This window comes from Aedes aegypti, chromosome 2 (genome assembly GCF_002204515.2).
Source record: "Aedes aegypti strain LVP_AGWG chromosome 2, AaegL5.0 Primary Assembly, whole genome shotgun sequence".
Classification (NCBI taxonomy): domain Eukaryota; kingdom Metazoa; phylum Arthropoda; class Insecta; order Diptera; family Culicidae; genus Aedes; species Aedes aegypti.
In genome coordinates, this window is record NC_035108.1 from 225,130,564 (window position 1) to 225,155,683 (window position 25,120).

Below are 25,120 nucleotides of genomic sequence, written 5' to 3' on the forward strand. Positions count from 1 at the left end.
GTAGTATAGTGTGTGCGATTGCCGCTTTATATTGGAAACTTTTCGTTAGGATTTTTTTTTCGATTATGCCATTGGGTGTTACATGAAAATTCGTTATTTGTTGTGGTGCTTTATTCAAAAGGCAAATTTGACACTTACTTTATTCAAACTGAAAGCTTGTTGAAATTATCATTCTTTTGACAAGCCATGACAAGGTTGCTCTGCACTATTCTAGGATACGAATACTGCATATAAGTATACAAATCCTTTCAAGACAATTGTGCGATGCACTTATAGCTTGGTTGAAAAAAGAATCAATATGTATGATAGGTTTAGCAAGTAAAATAAAACGGTTAACGTTTGCAGGAGTTCCGACTTGAATTATATTGAAGTAATATCATCTTTAGATTGAACACATAATCGATATTGACCAAAATATATATTTTTTTTTTTGCTGTTGGCAAAATATAGTTTTATTTACAAAGCTCAAATTCCTTAACACCCCATTTAGCATTTTCGTCAAAAATCACACATTTTTATGATTATCTCAGAAATCTGCCGTAGGATCATCTTCATTGTAATTGACTTTTGATATACACGCCGGGAGGACTTATTTTGTTCAATAATTGACATACTAGAAGTTGCTCGAAATGTAGGTAGATTTTTTTTTTCATCCCTTAACACCCCATTTTACGGTACTTCTACCATAGTTGTGTATCATCTTTTGCTTCCATTTTATGAAAAATAAAGATGCATTTATGTCTATATGGATTCAAATACTTTCTGCTCATACAAAATTAAAAATGAATAGCTTAATGTAGAAAATGCAATGCGTATCAATTATAAACCACTGACGGTTGAAAGAATGTAATTTTAGGGTTTTGTTCATCTGTTCAGTTTTTTTTTTTATTTTGTTATATTTATTGATAGAAAACATGATACAGAAATTGATTTATGTAATTTAATATAAAAACTTTAGAAAATATCGGTTCATCCGTAGAGTGCCCATCTGGTACCGCCCTACACTACCAATATTCTAGTTAGATTCTACCTGAAAACATGTATGGAACTAAAGATTATGTTTATTTTTTTTTTCAGATTCAACTACTCAGCGTAATTTAATAGTCACTAAAAAGTGCATATCCTAAGGACCATCCAAATAGCCGTCGTTTGTTGTACAAAAGTTGTTACCAGATTTTAAATTTCATCGCTGTTGCACAAGGGTGAAGCCTGTGCTTAGTTACATAATTGTGACTAATTTTATATGTAAATTGCATCGTAGACGTACTTAGTGTGTGTTGCTCGTAAAGTTATCAACAAACTATTCATTAAAAATGCCATTGTTTGGAAAGAAAGATTCCGGCAAGAAAGTACGAAAAGATGCTAAGGAAATCGAGAAGCAACCATGCATCGAAGACAAGTATGTAATAAAAGAGTTACTTGGAACAGGAGCGTTTTCGGAAGTACGTCTTTGCGAACATCGCGAAACGGGTCAGGCATTTGCTGTTAAAATTATTGATAAGAAAGCCTTGAAAGGCAAAGAGGATTCCTTGGAAAATGAAATCCGTGTGCTGAAGCGATTTAGCGCCAAAAGACAAGAAAATGATCCTGATAAAACATGGTTTACTCATCCAAACATAGTGCAACTGTTTGAAACGTATGAAGATAAATCAAAAGTCTACTTAATTATGGAACTGGTTACCGGTGGAGAGCTTTTCGACCGCATTGTTGAAAAGGGATCTTATACAGAGAAAGATGCATCTTACTTGATACGTCAAGTGCTAGAAGCTGTAGACTACATGCATGAACAAGGCGTAGTACATAGAGATCTAAAACCAGAAAATCTGTTATACTACAATCCTGCTGAAGATAGTAAAATCATGATAAGTGATTTTGGACTATCCAAGATGGAGGATTCTGGTTTTATGGCTACGGCTTGCGGGACTCCTGGATATGTAGCACCTGAAGTGTTAGCGCAAAAGCCATACGGCAAGGCAGTGGATGTTTGGAGTATAGGAGTAATATCGTACATTTTACTATGTGGATATCCACCGTTTTATGACGAAAATGATGCCAATTTATTTGCACAAATTTTAAAAGGCGAATTTGAGTTCGACTCCCCCTATTGGGATGAGATAAGCGAGTCAGCAAAAGATTTTATCAGGAATCTGATGTGTGTGAATGTAGAGAAAAGGTTTACGTGTAAACAGGCGCTTGCGCATCCATGGATTTCCGGTAACGCGGCTAGCAGTAAGAATATCCATGGAACCGTTTCCGAACAGCTTAAGAAAAACTTCGCCAAGTCGCGATGGAAGCAGGCCTATCACGCAGCAACTGTTATACGTCAAATGCAACGAATGGCTCTCAGTAGTAGCGGTGGTGCATACGGACGCAGTTCTTCTCAACTGAATGCTTCAGCTGCTGACCCAACGGCAGCACAGGATACTGCATCAGGCAGCAAGTAAAATATTGGAATCGCTTCAAGTTGTTGCAACAGTTACATCGCAGAAATACAGCTATATCATGACATAAAGGTGTTCATACACACTATTTGTGGCTAAGTAACTCTTAAGAAATCGATGTTGTGCTTAAAGATCTGTTTATTTGTAACTTCTGCAAACCTTGCTCTCTCTTTTTTATATCTGTTACATTCTAGCGTACATAAATGTATGTTTTACTCAATAAAACCATTTATTTTTGTTATGTTCAAAGCGATACTTTTTAATGTTGAAAATAGATTCGGGATTTTATCTAAAAATTGATTGTTTTATTTTATTATCTAGTTATGCGCTGTTGCTCGTTGATTTAGGTGTTCAATATTAATCGCATGCTTCAAGCGGTGTACCCTTCTGATGCTATAGTTTATGTATATTTCTTGAATGATGCGAACAGAGACTTCAAATATTCAGGCTTATTCTGTGAGTCGAGAGGAATCAATCCCGATGAAAACCAAACAGGGCAGACTGGGGAGACTTAATCTCCTTCTTAATTTTAATTTTACTGTTTTTTAAACAACTGATATCTCACAATACGAATACATATTGAAAATATGAGACACGCCAATATTTTTTTTTGAAAATACTATATTTCGAATTTGTGTACATTGAAGTCAAGTTATAAATTTTTATAACACATTCTAACGTCAGAGATATCGCAAAGTTTCCTAATAGAACTATTATACAGACATCACAAATATAATGTCTGTAAAATAATCGAGGGATCAAGTGTCCCCAGCCTATACCATTTTTACTCAAAATGACTCTAATGACTAATGATATCTATTTTCATAAGTTGCTGTAATTTTATTATGAAGTTAAATGTTTATTATTTGGCATGGTGTAATTAAAATAGCGATTAATTATGTAAAAGACGTATGAATATGCAAAAAATAGAGATGTGTCCTGCTTCGATATCCACATGGACAGCGGTCTAATATTTTGAATAATGATTCGATTCACGAATTATTTTAGTTCATCAACGAAAAGACGTTTTTTTACATTCCCATATCTATTAATTGGAGAAGGCTTTTGTAGTTTGATCATTATGGGCCACCCTATTGGGCAGTCTCGGTTTTCATCCAAATAAGCTCAAATTTTTGGGAGAAAATACAGTATTTGATCTAGAATCGAATGAGCGATATGGAGCAAAAACGATAGTTTGAACAACCCTAATATACAGTGCGCAAGTACGAAAATGTTCTATGGTATGTGGAAGGTTGAGGAAATTTCCATTACGATAAGATTCTGCACTGCTGGGATTAAAAAGCAATCTTGCTGATTAGCTTGGGATATTTTAGAGTAGGTATTAAAAAGGATATCTCGAACTTAAGAAAATTCACCTGATTGAAGAGACATTAAATAACATGAAGAATGGAGAAGTTAGAAAGGGATTAAATCTCTTGCGTTTGCTAGAATAAGGGCGTAAGTCGCATGATCGATTTCTCTCCATCGATCCTCTCTTCTGTGAATAAAGATGACAAGATCCGGGTTTGTTAGCATTTTTTTTCACTCCAGACCGCATGGCAGCGACGCAATCTTGCGTCCTGAGGTGAAAAATGCTGACAAACTTGTGTCTTGTCACCTTTATTAATAGAAGAGAGGATCGATGAAGAGAAAACGAGTTTCCGCTTCATCTGAACCCCAAAGCCTGTTGAACTATCTTCTACATTTCCTCGATGTACACTGTCTGTGCTGACAGTAACTGCGTCAGGTGACAGTTCACTTCCCCATGATTTCTTTTATACCAATCTGACATGTTTGGTATTAGGTGTGGATTCATCTTTTTTAGTGTAGCTATCCCATTTTTGCTATCAATCTCGAAGCGATGTCTTTTTCATGCGTTGTGGATTTCTCTGATTTCTTAATAGAAGCATTCGACATCTTTCTTGAAGATAAGCCCAATGGGGTCCATACCGGCCACGATCAGAAGCAACAAGGTTTCATCACAGAGAAACAGACGTAACACTTAGAACAAATCTCGATCAAAATCATAGTCGCGAAATCATGTACGCCCAATGCTAAAAACACTGTAGTTGGCCGATGGACCAAAAGGTGGCGGTAGTGTGTAAACGTCAAACACGAACAAAAACGACGCGAGCGCTGCGGGTGGTCGATTGACCACCTACCCAAAATTTGAATCGATCGTTTAAAAGTTGGTCGATGGACAGCGATGAGAGTGTGACGTCTGTTTGTCTGTGGTTTTATATTCCGAAAAATGACATTTGGTGGTGACGTCATTCCTATCGCAAAATAGATCGAGTACAAGAGAAAGCAAGGCATGCTCTCTTTTACTATCCTTCTAGCATCATGCCTGATGATAGGAATTACGACACATGTGTTTTTATTGAAAATCGTTGTTTGCACGTGGGAATAGCCTACCTTATTGTGTATACCGTGAGCTATGATGCACTGTTCGTTCTAAAACTTAAATAAAATCTGTGTTGTTTTTTCATAAGGGCTTATCTGCATTCATCGATTTCTCTTCATCGTTGCTCTCTTTGCGTTATTGGAGAAAACTGACTCTCGTTTAGTAACATGTTTTTGTGCTGTAAGATGAAGAATCACTATGTCTTACTTTATTAACAAAAATATTACAGATTTATCTAATTTAGCGAAGTCATTAGCGAAACAGAAGATCGATGAAGAGAAATCGCTCATGTCAGTTAGGCCCTATTGAAGTAACAGCACAGAAATTGATCCCTCCAAGTATGGACAGTGTCACGTTTATCAGTAGCTAGGGGAGCTTGTCATTGATCATTGCTCCTAAACAGTGTTAAAGAATCGTTTGGGCAGCGATGGAAATGAGCGTTCTTTGCTCAGAGTAGCAATTGTTGACTTCCATACATCAGTCATATGGCGGGCTAGTCCCAATTTCTAAGACCTCATCCGCGATGCAACGCTGCACACATTTTGGATGTATGGAAGCGAAGGAAATTGGTGCTGTTATCAAAGGTAAGAAAACCGCCGAGTTAGAAAACACTATCATCGCAATAATAGCATTTATAAACATTTTGTTAACAACATATTACGTTTCATTTGCCGTAGCAGTTCAGAATTTTCACAGGTGAGTTGATTTGACCTGCTTACAAGACGAAAAAAACGCTTTCAATTAGCTTAACCTAACTTAACCTAGATATATAACGCATTTATCGTGGCAATAGAAGATTGCAACGATTGTTGTCTAAAATTATTAATAATTTTATTCGTCATCTGATCCAATGTTTCAACATAGGATATTCTATGTAACTCATTAGTACTATACCAGGGAGGGAGCCTCAGATTCATTTTCAAAATTTTATTTTGAATCCTCTGCAGAGCTTACTTCCTGGTATTACAGCAGCTAGTCCATATTGGTACAGCATACAGGATGGCTGTAAAATATTCAAAATATCCAAACTTTTTTGCAATCTACTAGATGACACGCAGGCTTCGTCCTCTGGCGGAGAGGCCTGTGTCATCCGCAATCAAAGATTTTTGACATCCCTGAGGTAACTCCTCAGGGAAGTCAGATGTAAAAATATTGTATAACATTGGCCCCAAAATGCTGCCTTGAAGAACACCAGCTTTTACAGGAAGTTCTTCAAACTGGAGTTCTTATAATTAACCTGAAGTGTACGATTTAACAGATAACTTTATATTATACTCACAATGTATGTTGGAAAATTAACGTTTTTTTTAATTTTACAATCAAGCCTTTATACCAAACACTGTCGAATGCTTTTTCTTTGTCTAGAAGAGCAAGACCCGTAGAGTAGCCTCCAGATTTGTTGGAATGAATCAAATTTGTTACACGTAAAAGTTTATGAGCGGCTGAATGTCCATGTCGGAATCCGAACTGTTCATTGGCAAAAATTGAATTTTCATTTATGTTAACAATCATTCTGTTCAAAATGACCTTTTCAAAAAGTTTACTGATAGAGGAAAGAAAGCTGATTGGACGATAGCTAGAAGCTTCTGCAGGAATTTTGTCTGGTTTTAAAATTAGTATTTGGATGTAGAAAATTCCATCATCGCAAGGGATTTTCATATTTTTGATATTTTTAAATAATAGTTCTCATTTATTCCTGACTGATTTTGAGAATGTTTCGAAGTCCTGAGTAAGTTGATTGGACTAGTGAGTCCTAAATTGAAATTATGCACGCTTTCAAACTGTAGTAATAATTTGTTTTCTTCTTTCAATTTGAGAGATCTAATTCACTTTTCCAAATTTTTGTTTGTTTAATTGAGAACAACGTGTTTTAATTTCTTTTTGCAGATGCTGTCATATAATTTTCATAGTAGGATCGTGAGTGCGTTGAAATTGCCTTCTCCTCACGTTTTCACGACGGATCAAGAGTTTAAGATCATCACGGATTCGAATTTTACTTCACATTTTGGTATTGCTATACCTCTTGTTTCAGCAATGAAATTAGTTAAAGTTTCGAGACTATTATCGATATCAAGTATTGTTTGCAAAGAAATGCTAACATCAAGATTACTATCGATGTATGTTTCATATGTATTCCAGTCGGCTCAATTACACCCGATTCTGTTTTGCACGGGGGATGCGTACCGTGAAAAAAGTTTTCAGTTCAAAATTTCGAAAACCGTGCGAAAAAAATAAACTTATGAAAACTTTTTTGCAGAATCGGGTGTATTTGAAAATGGAGTTGATAGGATTGAGAATTGCTTCATGGTATATTTGAAATGTAACAGGGACATGATCAGAATCAAAATCAGCATGAGTAACCAGTATGGCTACAAAAGTGGCTAATCCGAGAAGAGCCAGCCTCGGGCTGCAAATCTCGTTAATAAAGATAATAATAATAATAATACAAAAGTGGCTAGACCCGGTTAAGACCAAATCAATCGTAGAAGGGTTTCTAGAAGAGGAAAAACTAGGAAAAGTAGCGCTATCAAGGTATTGAATTGAGAAATATCCTGAAAAGCACCTGTCAAATAAAATTCTGTCATTGTAACATTGTAAGTACTTTGCGAAAAACTTTGGTTTGAAATGACGAAAAAAGTTGATGTTTTATATGCCTATGAATGAGCCTATGCATGCTATAAAACGTTTGACTTTTACTGTGCGCCCTGTTTTCAAGTTGCCCGTGAGAGAGAGCGATACACCACCAACACACGGCGCACAGTAAAAGAATTTATGGCACGTACAGAGGCTCATGATGATTGTAACTCTCCCTCGCCCTCGTGCCCCATCGAGTCGATCATTACGATAAACAAAAAAAAAATTGGATCTCGTTTGAGTTTGGATCCAAGATAAGTATGGAATCGCATCATCTAGTATTGCAACATCCCAGTTGAATATTGCAGCACACCGAAAAGTTTAGCATCATCTAAGGGTCTGTCTCAATTGCGTTGTTAAAATTAGTCCGAACTTAAATTTGACAGTTCGGAAATTATTTCCCGTCCAATCAATCAATAAACTGTCAAATTTAATTTTTGTCTGGTCCAATTCGAAAACGTCGCCGATTCAGAAAATTTCAACGCCAGTGCAAGCAAGTTAACACAAAATATCATCAATATGTTATTTGAAGATGAGTTTCTAATTCTTGAATTTACTTCTTTTCATGTTCTGCTCTACGAGTTTGTAGCTGCTGAACCTTCTTCTTCTTCTTGGCATAACGTCCTCACTGAGAAAGAGCTTGCTTCTCAGCTTAGTGTTTAATAAGCATTTCCTCAGTTATTAGCGATCTTAAAAACTTCTTAAGGCGAAGTAGGCCGTCATTGAAATTTGTACGCGTCGTTCATGATTGTTGCTAATTCATCTCACGATTTCGAATCAAAGAAAATCAGTTGGTTTTGCACTGACACAGCTGAAAAAGTATCAGCATACTTTATGCATGTTAGCGCGTACAGTTATAGTTTTTCAAGTCAATATAAACTATCCAGACTGAGTTTTATCACTTTGAAATTGCAGGCTGAGAATTCATCATTGTTGCCAAAACGAATGACGGGCTACTTTGCCTTAAAATGCTTGTAGATCGTCGCAGCTACTTCTAATCGTTTTGGTGTTTGCTGCGTGATTATTCCTGATTGTTCAAGGCATGGTCGCTCAGCGTTTTTCAAGATCGTCGGCGCGAGAATTTTTCTAAGCATGGCGCGATGTATTGCATAGTCAGGATGGGTACAAAATTCTTGGAAGGGCCAAGTATTATCCCCTATCCCAACACATCAACGATTCTAGCTTGAGTTTCAGTCCTACACAGCGAAATGCCTATTAGTATAAGGCACTGTACTGTTAGTTCCTCATGAAACACTTTTCGGACTGAAATTAGAAAAGCGTCTAAAGTCCCTTTGAATTCGTGATTTCCATAATCGCACATTTCCATGAATAATCTCAAATTGTAGGATAGGGCTTGGTTTTGGAAGCCCAAAACTTGGGACCTCCAGGATTCACTTTCACATGGGTGGTTTTTTTTCGGTCGAATTGATTGAAACTCGGTAATGCACTTGAGGCTCGGTCAATACTTACTTCAGCATTTTTTTGTTTGGAGATTTTAGACCTCCCGTCCTCCACTAGTATAATTTCACAAGCATTAGATTGCTTGAAGACCGCAATTCGGAAATATTGTTCATCGTAAATCGAGGTCTATGTTCAAATGTTTTATAGAAGCCAATGGGCGACCCCCGGCGTTTTTTAAATGATATTTCCCAAAGTATTTAAATTTCATACAAATTTTGGGCGGCTGGCGCTGCATTATAGTTCGAGCTGTAATTGTGTACAGTTATAATGTGAATTTGTACAATTTCAGAAGAATTTTGTTTGCAGAATCCGTATATCAGTATTTTTCCACAAAAATCTGTGTATACAGATTCTTGGTCAAAGATTCGAGAAAATCAATAAAATTCAGATAAATCTTTATATGTGGAAACCCTACTGAGGTCTAGTCCATCGAACAACTAGCCCTGCAGTACAGGTAGTGGTTAGACAGCAAAATAATAGTGACTTTAGTGACTAATAATGATCAAAATAGAGAATAATAAGTGACTTCAAAACTACAAGTAGTTATCCAAAAAATGCCTAGAAACGAAAATGGATGTTAAAATTGTAGATAACAGTAAACTGTTACTATAGTAATTTGAAATATTTCTTTACAATTATTCGACTGGAATAAGAATTGAGAGTAAAAAAATGTTTCTAATCAGAAATCAGATCACCTGTTTTGGCGAGTTTCTTGTTTCTGACAAATTTTCCGGCAAAAGTTTATTTATGATTTTTTTTTAAATAAATAATGTAGAGTTGCAAAACTAATTACTTAGGGCATTTCTCAATATATTCATGGAAGTGTTGGAGGGTTAATTTCCAAAGGTGATTGTAGACAGATTTATTTTAATGTTCGTGGATAAATATTAGAACATTATGGCGAAGTTCCTTGCAACATTAAAAAAGGAGTCTATTGTAAAATTAGTAGCAGAATTCATGTAATAAATATAACATCAATCAAAAGTTCGTCCCGGTTCTCGTTAAAAAAATCTCGGACAGAAAGTTCAGCCAAGAATGGTTTCCCAAATTTGTCCGGATTACCTCCAAAAATTCTTCAAAAAGCCCGACAATACATTTACTTTTAGACAGAAATCTCAGAGGAATACTTACCTGATTTTTTCCAGGAAGAGCCAAAGATTCCTACCTTTTAATTTCCAATTTAACAAAGTTGATATCTTTAAAAATCAGTGAAACATTATTGGTTTGCTGTTTGAGTTTGAAATGCTAGACCAGTTTATACTTTCTTTATCATTAATTCACGAAAGTAGAGATTTGAGTGACTATTTTTCTGGAAAAGTGGCTTTAGTGACTTTTAGTTGCGAATAGTGACTTTTTAGTTAACAGGTTTAAGATAGTGACCAAGCCACTAAAAATTGACTCGCTACCAGCCCTGCAACTGTTCCTTTTGGATGTGATCATCCGGATTGAACGAGCGGAACGAACCTACCAGTACCACACCATGCACGGAAGCATTGAAGTTCCTTGGTACTGATCTGTGGTATACGAAGAGGAGCCTTTTGTTACTGTAGTACACTGTGACAGGAATCGGTAGTCCTCTGGATACCAGAGCATTCCGTTGGCATGTATTGCATGTATTGCACTGTTTAGCCACCGGGAGAAAAACTTACCAATTCACTGAGCAGCAATATATTATCCCACTTGATGTGCCATCATATTACCAAATTACATTCACACTACCGCCACGGTGTCTGGACATTTGGCCGAATGCCGTTTACCCGAATGCCATCTGGCCGAACGGGTCGTTTAGCCGAATGCCGTTTGGTTCGTGGTTCGTATTAAAAACTCAAATTGCAAATGGCTGTTCTTTAAAGAGTCATAAAACGTTTTTGTTACTGTCAAAAGCTGACTACAAACACCATGCGAAAACCTTTGCTGGCAGCTATTACCACAAGCAACATTAATAAATAATTGCTTACATATAGGATGTTCTTCTTTCAGCACTGACTGTTTCTTGAACTAACACTTAGAAGCTAATTGTTTGTATATCAATGATGATTTATCCTTCTTTCAGAATAAGCTGAATAAGTTCTTTGAAATTCAGCTTAGAAATTCATTACAAATGCAAAGAAAAAACAGCTCTTTACCATTCCAAGAACGAGCATTCCAATTTAAAATATTTGGATCCATTAGAGAAACGTAATCCGACAATAATTTTATTAGTAAATTTTACACCAACTTAGACTGCTTCAGCCATTGTGGTGGTTTTGAACATTGGATCAATCATTTGATTCAATTGTTCAGTTAAAAAAAGAACAAAATCAGAGGCAGACATTCTACTAGAAGTAGGTGCGTTTTCTGATTATTTTTGTTGAGAAATAGGAGTTGCCTGCAGCGGCAGAGGTTTTTCGGCTACCCGACGGGAGAAAATTAGCTTATGAATGAGCATAATGAAAATTTACCTGAAGGGTATGATTCTTAAGCAAGCGATCGCCTACTGAAAAATGAGCATTATTGGACATTCTGCCTGGGGGATTATCTACCTGGTACAAGCCTCGACGACTCGCCTGCGCGAAGGGCAATCCCAAAAGATAGATTTATGGTTACCCCGCAATTTGCGCAGACAAACTTTATTGTATGTTCCTTCACATGACAGAAGTCCTTAGCGTGAGAAGAACCTCCGCAAATCATCCCAAGTAACCAATAAGCCGTAAAAATCAGCACCAAGTCAGTTCTATAGTCGATTTAAGGGCATGGTCAACAGGGCTAATAAGAACTATATCGTGATTAGGGCCGCTCGAAAGCCACTTTTGGCGACTTATTTGGCCGATAAACGGCCTACTTGTTCCGAGTCTCTGAAGTGAGATATGTCAAAAAATTTATACCACGTGCGAATGAAAAAAGAAAAAAAGTTTGTTTATCTCTTGTACCGTTTTGATTCATATTACGGACACTTAAGGCCTCAGTGAAGTAAAACTCATCATAAAGCATATAAAATAAATCATTCTGTAAGATTCCTCCACGCTAACGAGCCTTCAAAACACTTAACTTTCGAATGGTAGGTGAAGATTTTGATTCCGCAACATGAATAATTTAAAATAAATAGAAATGTGTGGACTTTTCATGATTCTTATTTCGGACGCTGCCTCACTTTTGTTTCACATTCCGGACACTTTGATTCGAATTCCGGACAGCTCAAGTAAAACATAGATAGAAAAGCCAAATTATTAATTGAATTCGTCAAACCACTAAAAAGATGTCTAAGGCAGTTGGGCATTATAAATTTCAATGGGTAGGGGAACTGGGGGTAATATGCCCATAGGGGGCAAAACGCGCCACCATCGATTTGGACGAACGATGTGTTTTAGAACGCTTATTTTCATCCTAGATCATAGAAAATGGACAAAAATGCTTTTCCCAATATATTTTTATGTGTTTTTCTCAACCAAATCGATAAAATCGTATAAAAACGTTTTTCGCTGTTTTCGTTGCAATTTTGTGCGATTTTCAATGTCATTTTTTAGGTCGATAAATAACCAAATTTCTGAAACTATTGCCGAGAGCCAACTTGTGCACTGTCATAGTTTGTATTACGTGCAAAACATATGTTAAATTTGCCCTCAAAAAGCTTATTGAAGGACCTAAACTTTTATCAACTCTGGGGGCAAATCGCCCACCCCTATTTCATAACACCAAAACAGCCGTTTGAATTCAAATTCTATCAACCGTAATGCCACGTTGATGTTACGCATAAATTGGAACCTTACAAATGTACATTTTTCGCATCAGCATGTATACTATTGTTGAACAATAACATCTGAACAAACGCCCGGATGTATGCAACCCATATACAAGCATGATTGTGTACGTTCGTTTACAGCATGGCTAACGCCGAACTCAAGCGGGGCGTTTTACCCCGCAAAACAATACATATGCAGTTAAGCAAGCATTTTTTAAAAATTAATTTCTCAACCCCAGAAAATTTAAAATGGATAGCTGTTTCTACTATTTGGTAGAAAACATGTTTGTCTATCCAACCATAATCAAAAAAGATCATAAAATAATGTTTTTCACACCTAAAACCGCTGTTCTCCTTAACGTGGGCAAACTACCCCCAGTCCCCCTATCTATGGAAAATGATTATTAAAACAAGCCTCGAAAGTGAGAACTTTTGATCGGCAAAAATTGAAACATTTCGTGTGAAATGTTTCCCATACAAAGTAGAGTGTCCGGAATATGAATCAAAACGGTACTTCTCTAGCTTTTTCTGTCTCATCCGAGTCGATGTTTTTGTTGAATGACTGCGGTTCGAACTAATATTCTCTCATTTCCTACTACTTATTGGATGATTCCGATCACATTCCCATTTGCTCCATCGATGCTTTTTTGATTTATCTTGTTCAGCATCGTATATAAAGCGAAACATTGTGTATGCTGGGTGATGGCATGAATTAGATGGAATTTAAGGTGCAAGTAAAATTGAAGCAAATGTCAAAAATGAAAAAGCAGTTTTCGCTCTTGAAATCAACAAATCGGAAAAATATAAAAACACACAGCCTTTTTATTTTGGAAATAAAACAGCTGTGTTTTTATTTTTTTCGATTTGTCGATTTTAACGGCGAAAACTGCTTTTTTACTTTTGACATTTGCTCCATTTTTACTTGGGCCTTAACGCGGACAATTTCAATGCTATATTTTGCCTATAGACATACCCTATCACATAAAGAATCTCACAATCCTCCGAACAAATCAAGCATTTCTGATGACTAATGTATCGATTTTCGACATTTTTGTGACCTTTAAAACTTTATTGAGAAGTTCAATCCCTTAAAACCCCACGTGTCCTTAACACCGCATTTTACGGTATGCATTCAAAGTTATCGTAAGCTTCAAGGCGGCTTATTTTTTTTAAAGTTCTCAAAACCAAAAATCAGAGTTGCTTTATGTCAATCATATCTGCTGATGGTCTAAAACTATCACTATCACTTGCGAGCTATCAATATCACTTTGATTTGACAACCAACAGCAGTGATGCGACATCGCACTCTAGATCATAATCACTGCGGAATGAGTGATCACGTGGTATTTATCCATGCTATTACTGTTTTTCAGTGACCAACAAATAGTTTCAACCAGAGTCTATGAATGGAGAGTTGCGCGAAGAGTGAAACCAAATCTACCTATCGAACTGTCAAACCGTCTACCTATCGAGCAGACCAGCAAAACAGATAGGGGTTATTTTCGAAGACGAAGAAGAACAACCATTCAAAGAAGTCTCTTCGCGCAACTCTCCATTCATAGACTCTGGTTTCAACCTATCTGCAATACTATCAAAATTATCGTTCTGATAAATTGCCATTTGAACTGCTTAATTTAAGGCTAAACTTAACCCATCAGTGATATCCATAGTCTATCGCCATCAATACACTTGTGATGAAGAAGACAGCATGATATTGATATGATGTGAATTGATCCGAATTGTATCGCAGTCGGCCTGTACACATCAGCAAATTTCAAGCGTTGATAGTGACAGCGAGCAACTCCGTCAAAAATTCGTGTGCTCTTCTGAATTCATATCATGTAAAAAAAAACTCCAAATTTGAGCCAAAAATATTAACATTTATAGGTGGCGCAAGCGACTTGAAGGTGAATTTTATATTTATAAAACATGACCTTCAGTGAAGTAACTTTGTTATTTTTCAACCAATTTTGAAACTTTTAGCATCATTCTCTTCAAAATTAAATTTATAAAAACTGTGTAATTTGCCTAAAATAAAAACTAATTTTAGTTAAAAATAGTTTACTCCAAGGTTTTTCTCATTTTACTAAAAAAATCATCTTTTGACTATAACTCAATGAGTACTCAACCGGTTCCAAATCTTTTTACATGCTTTGAAGCTTACTTCATTGTTTTCAAACTGCGCATACCACATATTTCACTAAAAAGTCTTTTTTGACCAAGTTATTCAACAAAAACTGTACAACAACATGATGTTTTAACGAAAAATGCCTGTTTTTTCTTCAAATTTTGCCAGTTTAACATTATTTTCAAAGCTAAAACAGGAGGTTATTTTTTATAGCTTGAAATTTCACCTTCAAGACGCTTGCGCCATCTCTAAATCTTAATATGTTTAGCTCAAACTTTGAGGTTTCTCTTTTAATGAGATTTGATGTTTGGTTTTGAGAACTTTTGAAAAATAAGCCGCACCCTAGTGTACATGTTCTCGCGACTATGATTTTGATCGCGATTTGTTCTAAGTGTTACGTCTGTTTGTCTTTGCCTGAAGTGTATACACTCAGAAATAAAAATAGTCACAGAATTACTAAAATTTATGCATTAATGAATATTTTCTATCTGCCTCTCTTTTATTCTGCTGTGAATTTCTACACTAAATGTCATTTCGCCTGGGTTGAAGCTTAGCGATGCTTCAACCCAGGCGAATTGACAAATACGAATAAAATTCCCTGCAGAATGAAAGAGAGGCAGATAGAAAATAGTCATAAATTATGTACTAAAATTTAGTAACTCTGTGACTACCCGTGTTTCTGAGTGTAGGTGCATTGGTTTCAGAGTTGCCAATGTTTAAACTTTACAAAATAAGTTCGCCGTAGTTTTTATAATTTAAATGTGAGAAACAGTAAAATTTTAGCACATTTATCAACATGACACCTTTTGAATAGTCTTCAAAAAATTTAAATTTTATCACCCTGAAATGGCTTGTTAACTTTCATTTTACTATCACGGAGAACAAAATATAGTGCCTGTAATCATTTTCCCGGTCAAGTTAACTATATTAGCTGTCAGGATACGGTGCTAAAAAATAGCGTTACACAGATTTTTGAACAGCCATTACTCTGAAACTAATGATTCGATTTTCAATTTTCTTTCACAGTAGTAAAGCTTGACTCTTCAACTAATAAATAAAAATATTCTACATAGTCGTAGCAAGGAACAAAGAGTCTTAAGGGGGGTGTGAAAATATGTCTTCCTAAAAAAACAGCGTTACAATGGTTAAGAGCTCATATCTCAGCCATCAGGCAAAAATATTATAATTTTATTTCACCGCTGTAAACATTCAAGACCAGCATTGCAGGAAGAATATCAAACATAGTCGTAGCAAGGCAAATGGAGAATGAGGGGCTTCTATCTGAAATGTTTACCAAACCTATAAAACAATATTTCAGTGCCACTATGCAATCAATTTTGGATTTTGTTTTACAATTCGACAATCCGAGTGCAGATCTTCAAATGAAAAATACTCAACATGGTCGTAGCGAGGAAAAACAGTAATAAGGGGCTGCCATTTAAAAAATGCCCAAAAACTTTAAAAAATCATAACTTTTTGATGAGCAAACCGCCTTTCGATTTTCTTTCACCATTTGGATGGCTATAGTTGTGCCTTTCAGAGAAAAATAGTATTACACATAGTCGTAGCAAGATATAAGGTTTTTAAGGGGTATGCCCTATTTCTTGGTTCCGTTTGCCTGTAAATCGAAATTCATAGCTATAAAACGTAGTTTTTTTTCTCCATATCGTTGATTGTCGAAGTGAACTTGATAAATTTTAATAAAGATATACATTTTTGTAAACACTTAAAATTTATTTTACCTAAAAAATCTACAGAAAACCCTTTTTTAATCAGGAGCTTAAAATTCAAAGCAATGACATGTACTTTTTTCGCCATTAAATTTATTGCACGAATCAAGTGAAGATGTTTGAATAAGAAAAGAAACTTCTGATTACACACAAAATTTATTTTACCTATTAAACTGCTAAAAACTCAATTTCATGAGTATGTGTGCCTGCTAATCGAAATCCAAAGCAATGACAAGTAGTTTTTCAACATGAACTTGCTTATAGAAGTTAAGTGAACATGTTTTAGAAGAAATAGACATATTCTGATAGCACTTCATATTTATTTACCCTAAGTAACTACGAGAAACCCTATTTCATGAGCTTGTTTTCCGGTAAATAAAAATTCAAAGCGATAACTCGTAGCTTTTTCGTAATAAATGTGCTTATAGAAGTTAGGTTAACATGTTTGAGTAGAAATAGACATTTCTGATTACACTTAAAATGTATTTTACCCAAAAAACTACGTAAATTCCTGCTTCATAAACATACTTGCCTTTAAACGAAAATTCAAAGAGATATTATGTTATGTTTTTCAACATAAAATTGTTGATCGAAGTCAAGTAAACATGTTTGAGATGTGATAGAAATTTTTATTTATACTCAAATTTTTTTTTACCTAAGAAACTTTGTAAAACCTGTTAAATAAACATTTGTGCCTTTGAAGATATATTTAAGGCGATGATATGTTGTTTTTCCAGCATACAATTTAGTGTAAAGGATAACTTAACATGTTAAACAGGAAATAGAAATTTTTGGTTACACTCAAAATTTATTTCACCTAAGAAAATATGAAAACCCCTGCTTCACGAGCCTGTTTGACTGTAAAGCACAATTCAAAGAGATGACATTAATTTTTTCCGACATAAATTTCTTCACTGCAGTTCAGTTAACAAGTATGAGGAAATTACACTTAAAAATTATTTGACTTAAAACCAAAAAAAATCCCAGTTTTTGAATCTTAACTTGAAAACAAAATCTAAAGCAATATGTAGTTGCTTGACCTTGATTTGAATGTGGAAGCCATGTTAACATGTTTGCATAGAAATAGTTTTTTTAATAACACTCTAATTTTATTTTAGACAAATTTCCGTAAATCCCTGTTTCATAAACTTTAATGCCTGCTAGTATGCCTGTAAATAAAAATTTAAAGCGACAGCACTGTTTTTTGTAACAGTAAATCAATTGTAGAAGTCAAGTAAACATGTACGAGAAGTTATAAAAATGTTTGATTACACTTTAAATTTAGTTTACCCTGAAACCTACATGAAACCATGTCAAATGAACATTTAAGCTGGTTAAAAATATATTTAAAGTGATGATATGTCATTTTCTAACATCAAAATGATTGTAGAAGTAAAGTAGACATGTATGAGAAGTACAACAAATGTGTATTACTCTCGAAATTTAGTTCACCTAAAACTGTGATAATCATATATTAAGGTAATTTTTTTGTATGACCAAAAATTTTCAAACATTAAATGAACATATATAAAGCATAACATGGTATAAAGCAATGTATGTCAAAATGACTTTACGTTAGCACTTTGAATTTTGATTTATAGGCAAACAGTCTCAAGAAATAGGGTTTTCCGTAATTACTCAGATACTACAAATTTTAAGTGTTATATAAAATTTCTATTTGTACTCGTTTTCACTTCTACAATTAATTAAATTATTATTATTATTATATTTATTAAAGAGAATTTCAGCTCAGATCGTGGCTTGGATCAAATAAATGTCAAACAATTACATATCACCACCTTAAACTGTTATATTGCAAAATAAGGTTTTCATAGTTTTAAAAGTATAATAAATTTTGAGCGTAATCAAAAATTATGATTTTAACTAAAATATAGTAATCTAACTTCTATCAGTAAGTTTATAACGCAAAAATTAAATGCTTTTGTTTTGAATCTTTATTCAAAATAAAATAGGGTATTGTTGGAGGGGTTTTCTTAGCTACTAAGGTGAAATAGATTTTGAGAGCAAACAAAAATTTCCATTACTTCTCAAACATGTTTACTTTACTGCTGCGATCAATTTTATGTTGAAAGAAAAATATTTCTTTGCAATCATAAATATGCATTGGACTAAGTTTCACGTAGTTTTGGGTAAAATAAATTTTGAGTTTATTCAAAAAAATGTATAACTTCTCAAACCTGTTCACTGCACTTCTGAAATGAATTTTTCGTTAAAAAAAATGACATGATATCGATTTAAATTTTAATCTACAAGCATATATGTTTATTAAAAAGGGTTTTACGTAGTTTATTGGGTGAAATAAATTCTGAGTGTAATCTTGTTTTTACTCAAATATGTCAACGTAACTTCTATAAGCAAATTTGTTCTGAAAATGTTAAGTGTCGTCGCTTTGAATTTAGAGTTACACTCAAACAAGCTCATGAAATAGGTTTTCTTGTAGTTACTTAGGCTAAATAAATTTGAAGTGTTATCAGAAACTGACTACTTCTTTTAAAATATGTTCGCTTAACTTCTATAAGCAAGTTCATGCCAAAAAAAACTACTTGTCATTGCTTTGGATTTCGATTCACAGGCAAACAATCTCATGAAATTGGATTTTTAGCAGTTTCTTAAGTGATATAAATTTTTAGTGTAATGAAAAATTTACATTTCCACTCATTAATGTTTACTTGACTTGTACAATCAATTAATTGTCAAAAAAAGTACATATCATCGCCTTAGATTTTGTCTAGAGAAGTACAATTTGAAATATGATATTTTTCATAGTTTTAAAAGTATAATAAATTTTAAGTGTAATCAAACATTATATTTTAAACTCATTCATGTAAGTAAAACTTCTTTAAGTAAATTCATAACGTAAAAATTAAATTTCATCGCTTTAAATTTTGATTCACAGGAGAACATGATCATGATAACTAGGTTTACTTAGATTCTTATGTGAAATAAATTTTGAGTGTAATCAAAAATTTCCATTAGTTCTCAAACATGATAGCTTAACTTCTACAATCAATTTGGTGTTGAAAAAACAAAACATTATTACTTTTAATATTTTCTTATAAGCATAAATATGTATTGAGCTAGGTCTCACGTAGATTTTTGGTTAAAATAAATTTTAAGAGTAATCCAAAAATAGTTTTACTCCTCAAACATGTTAATTTGACTTCTCAAAACAATGTTATGTTGGAAAACAATATACTACCGATTTAAATTTAAATTTACAAGCGTATATGTTTATTAAACAGGGTTTTACGTAGTTTCTTTGGCAAAATATATTTGGAATGAAATCAGATATGTCTATTTCTACTCAATCATGGTAATTTTATTTCTACAATCAATTTGGTGTTGAAAAAAATGAAGTATTATTGCTCTGAATATTTCTTTACAAGCATAAATATCTATTGAATTTGGTTTTGCGTAGTTTTTTGAGTAAAATAAATTTTGAGTGTAATCAAAAAATTGTATTACTCCTCAAACATATAAACTTGACTTCTAAAATCAATTTAATGTTGGAAAACATAACATACTATCGATTAGATTTTTTATTTACAACCATATATATTCAGTAAACAGGGTTTCACGAAGTTTTTTTTTGAGTAAAATACATTTTTAGTGTATTCAGGAATATCTATTTCTACTCAAACATGTTAACCTAACTTCTATAAATTATCTATAACATTGTTTTCCAAAAAGCCATGACCCATCGCTTTGAATTCAGATTTACAGGTAAACAAGCTCATGCAATAGGGTTTCTCGTAGATTCTTAGGTTAAACAAATTTGAAATGTTATCAGGAAATATCTATTTCCATTCAAAAATGTTCACTAAGCTTCCACAAGCAAGTTCATGTCGAGAAAACTAATTGCCATTGCTTTGGATTTCGATCAACAGACAGACATACTCATGACATTGAGTTTTTAGCAGTTTTTTTGGTAAAATAAATTTTGAGTGTAACCAGAAGTTTTTTTTTCTTATTAAAACATCTTCACTTGACTTGTGAAATTAGTTTAATGGTGAAAAACGTACATGTAATTGCTTTGAAATTTGAGCTACAGACAACCAAGTTAAAAAAAAGTTTTTCCGTTATATTTTAGTTAAAATAAATTTTAAGTGTTTTCAAAAATATATATCTTTATTAAAATTAATCAAGTTCACTTCGACAATCAACGATATGGAGAAAAAAACTACGTTTTATAGCTATAAATTTCAATTTACAGGCAAACTGGACAATTAAATAGGGGATACCCCTTAAAAACCTTATATCTTGCTACGACTATGTGTAATACTATTTTTCTCTGAAAGACACAACTATAGGAATTCAAATGGAAAAAGAAAATCGAAAATCGGTTTGCTCATTAAAAAGTTATGATTTTTTAAAGTTTTTGGGGATTTTTTCAATGGCAGCCCCTTATTCCTGTTTTTCCTCGCTACGACCATGTTAAGTATTTTTCATTTGAAGGTCTGCACTAGAAGTATCGAATTGTGAAACAAAATCAAAAATTGATTGCATAGCGGCACTGAAATACTTTTTTATAGGTTTGGTAAACATTCCAAATAGGAGCCCCCCATTCTCTATTTGCCTTGCTACGACTATGTTTGCTATTTTTCCCTGCAAGTCTGGTCTTGAATGTTTCCAACGGTAAAATAAAATTAGAAAGTTGTTGTCTGATGGCTGAGATATGAGCTCTGAACCATTGTAACGCTGTTTTTTCTGAGTTTGACCATCTTTGCTCAGCCCCTCACGGACCGTCTACCTTGCTACGACCATGTGTGTTATTTTTCTAGAAGCGTTTGACCACAACGTTTTTGTTAGTGAAAAACTTTCAGCATTTGGACAAATATTTGTGAAGTTATGATTTTTTGAAAAGTCCGTGTAACGCTGTTTTGGGGTCACCGTAGTCTACGGGGGTTTTTTTCTCACAGTAGCGTGACAGTTAGTATAATTATAATAAGTTATGAAATTAGTATTGCACACTTCGCCCCATATCGGGCTATCACAAAAATTGTAGAGTGCAAAAACAGCATTTTAATCAACCTTGTTGATGTGCTTCACAAAATCTTAAACCAAATAATCGTATATTTCTGGATTTGATTTTAACGTGTCAACAAATAAATAAGTTTTGAAACAAAAAATTCTTAAATTCGATTTAAAATCAATATAAAACAGTTTACAATGAGAAAATATAGATAACATTTAAGTGTCCGGCTTTCTAAACAAAAGCGTCCGGAATTCGGAGCAATGCGTCCAGCTTTCGAAGCAAGACATGTTATGAGTTTTTTTTTTTAAGATGAACATTTTCGCTTAAAAACTGCTTATTTTTGTGCACTATTGAGAACAAAACAAAAGAGCAATGAAGAAAATATTTCGAGAAAATTTCGATTAATTGAATTGATTACCGTCAAACGGGGCTTCTTTTGACATTATTTCCACATTCTTTAACTTTGAGGATTTGTAACTCTTAGAATTATGGAAAGATGTTGATAATTTTTGCTTATATTTAAGTTGTATATGTACGTAACAAATGTGCAAAATATGAGGCAAATCCATCAAGAAATAACAAAAATGCTTGAATAGCGAAAAAAGTGTGTCCTTCAAGACAAAAAAGGGGCTACTTTGGACATTTTCACAATTTGCTAATGAAATGATTTTTCCTTATAACTTTCAAACTGATTCAATAGATTGTCGTCCACTGTGATGTTATGGAACGTTTTTCATTGATAAACTTAATGTAGAAAATTGCAAAGCTAGAATCAATTACACATATATAACAAATTTCAACAAAACATGCCATTCACTATTCTCAGTTTGCAGTAAGAAACTTAAATTTTTAACTTCCTCCTAAATGGAACTATCAGTTACGAATGCTCGATTTTCAAGTTGACATAAACGAACGACATAACTACTAGGTACTCCGATGATAAATGAGTTATGCACAAACACTCTTTTTTTTTCTATTCTTACTGTTATATGAACAATATGTTGAAGGATCACATTGATACCGGTAACTAATTTGATACCAGTAAGTAATTTTCATTAAAAACGCAATCTATGAAGTAAAGTTTAGCAAGATCGTAAAGAATTGAGTTTGCTTCTGTAATATGCTTTTAGCTTCTTAGCAGTTTAGAGCTGGCTTAAGAGTAGTTTAATTTAAGCATTTGAAGGATGCAATTGTTCTGTACTACAAATTCATGTAAAATATGACGAAAAATAGTTTTTTAGAGATTATGTTGTGAATTTCACATTGGTACGTATTGAACTATGTGTGTTTTATGTCTATTCACTTTTACAAACATTTATTTTATTTTTTTTATGTTGTAAAATACACAAACCAAATCATTATAATAGAATAAAAGTCGCAAAAATAAGACCTTTGATCAATTATTTTAATAAAACAACAATTTTAAGCAAAATAAATCACAAGATTTTCATGAAACATGACGATTCGATAGTTTTGTGATGCTCCTAATAAGTTTCCACGACATGGGTAAAATTCAAACAATGTTTGTATAGCCAATATTTTATACCTTGTGAATATTTATTCAGGCTTTTTTGAAATGTTTTCTTGTTTATCCTGTTATTGTTGATGTTGTTCCAAGAAAAAATCATGCCTAGTGGTAGAGCATATATTGGTTAATAAAAGTGCTGAAGACACAAAATTGCTCAGATTAATATTTACGCTGCTAATAAATACAAAAGGTGAGTGTCCACAGTAGCCCCTGGAATCAAAAGTAGCCCCGTCCGACGGTATATTAATTTCAAATATTTCAAGTGCTCTGGTGTCCGGATTTCGAAGCAAAACGCTACATGAAAAGTTGAAGATTGATTTAAAATTAATCGTTATTTAACTTCCCAGGTACAATCGATAATCAGCACCTGTTAAAAAATAAAATCAGCCAGAATACAGACTTGTTTTTAATTATGAATCGTGGTTTTACGGCTAACCAGCCGAGTGGAAGTTTAACAACTACCGAAAAGCTAAACATTACATATACTTTGCAATTGGATTTCGGTAGTTTAACAACTACCGAAAAGCTAAACATTACATATAATTTGCAATTGGATTAGATGGACAAATTGATGTGAAGATTTGCGAAAAAGTTACACGTCTTCTCAGTGAGTTGTTAAACTTCCACTCGGCTGGTTGGCCGTAAACCACGATTCATAATTAAAACATGTTTCGGTAGTTGTTGAACTTCCACTCGGATGGTTAGCCGTAAAACCACGATTCATAATTAAAAATAAGTATTTATCGAGCAACGGACTCATGTTCCGTAACCGGTCGTTTGAGAACGTCGCGACCCATTGGAAGCCCACACAATAGAAACCTCAGCCAGCACAGTTGCTGGCTAGTGTGGTGTGTTATTTCAATACCTAAAAATATAATGCGCTCTCGGGCTAGGGATTGGATATAAATAGAAAGCGTTGTGTTTGGACGGGTATCTAATTCATCCGAAAGAGGTGCACTTTGCGAAAAAGGACCACGTGATTATTGAGCTGAAATCGAATTAAGGCCCAAGTAAAAATGGTACAAAAGTCAAAACTGAAAAAGCAGTTATCTCTTTTTAAATGGACAGATCGAGGAAAATAAAAACACACAGCTCTTTTATTTGCCAAATAAAACAGCTGTGTGTTTTTGTTTTCTTCGATTTGTTGGTTTGGAAGGAGAAAACTGCTTTTTCAGTTTTGACATTTGCGCCATTTTTTTTTGCGCCTTAAGGTTAACTTCTGCGTCCATGAGTCCTCTCATGTCGTAGGGGTAACACTGAGAGGACGTGTAACTTTTTCGCAAAACTTCAGAAATAATAAGATTTTCTTCTAAAACTATCAAAATTGTCCCGTTCTACGGTACTTGTGCATTCTTACAAGAAAAATATCTTAAACATTAAGTTTCACTTTATTTGCCTTCCTTCAATGTATTTTGCTTGCATAACAATGTTTACATTAATTTCTTAAGTAGCCTGCTTTTCAGATACTCCGTGTGAACTATCCGTTGTAAAATGTTGTATAAAGCAAGTTAATTTCCAATTATTCTTCCCTTCGGCTTCTAGGTCTACATCACTGAGGCAATGAATACCGTGTGCTATTGCATCTGATAAATGTGCGATATGATTAGTGAAATCGTTATCATTTAAATATATATTTTTTTAACAAACTCCATAACGTTCAATCAAAAAATGGGCTTTATATTGATATGGTCAACGTACTTTTTGCTGGAATACTCGATACACATTGGATATACTCTGTGCAACTTTTGACTACGGTTCAATGCCTACATCACATGATGAAGTTGGTTGTGTGTAGATAGATATTGTTGGATGAGCATTTTACTACATAGAGTGATTCGTTCATGTTCAAAGTTCCAAATAGATTCATTAATTGTTATAAATCCAATGAAGCTGATTCGAGTCTAAAACCAATTTTAAGTTGAAGTCAATAATATATAGATGCAAAAAGATACCGAGGTTACACTAATATCAGTTATTTTGAATGTGGTTTCCTGCGAGACAAGCAAACAAACAACGGTTAGGACTCGTGGAAAAAAAATGTGTTCAATTTGAACGACCTAAATGTTCGAGTTCGAGCCCC

The 25,120-nt window shown here is 34.0% G+C and overlaps 1 protein-coding gene across 4 annotated transcripts in view; it reads left to right on the plus strand.

Annotated features, from left to right (window-relative positions):
• Positions 1-25,120, plus strand: part of LOC5574828 (calcium/calmodulin-dependent protein kinase type 1) — a 41,915-nt gene that overhangs the window by 11,240 nt on the left and 5,555 nt on the right. For 3 of the 4 annotated variants that reach the window (XM_001661609.2, XM_021844149.1, XM_021844148.1), the window contains exon 2: positions 1,078-2,737. In XM_001661609.2, the coding sequence (XP_001661659.2) occupies positions 1,314-2,444 (1,131 nt within the window). In that variant the 5' untranslated portion in view covers positions 1,078-1,313 and the 3' untranslated portion in view covers positions 2,445-2,737. Of the gene's footprint in view, positions 1-1,077; positions 2,738-25,120 lie in introns of those variants that run through there. The other variant, XR_002500343.1, reaches the window with a different exon arrangement.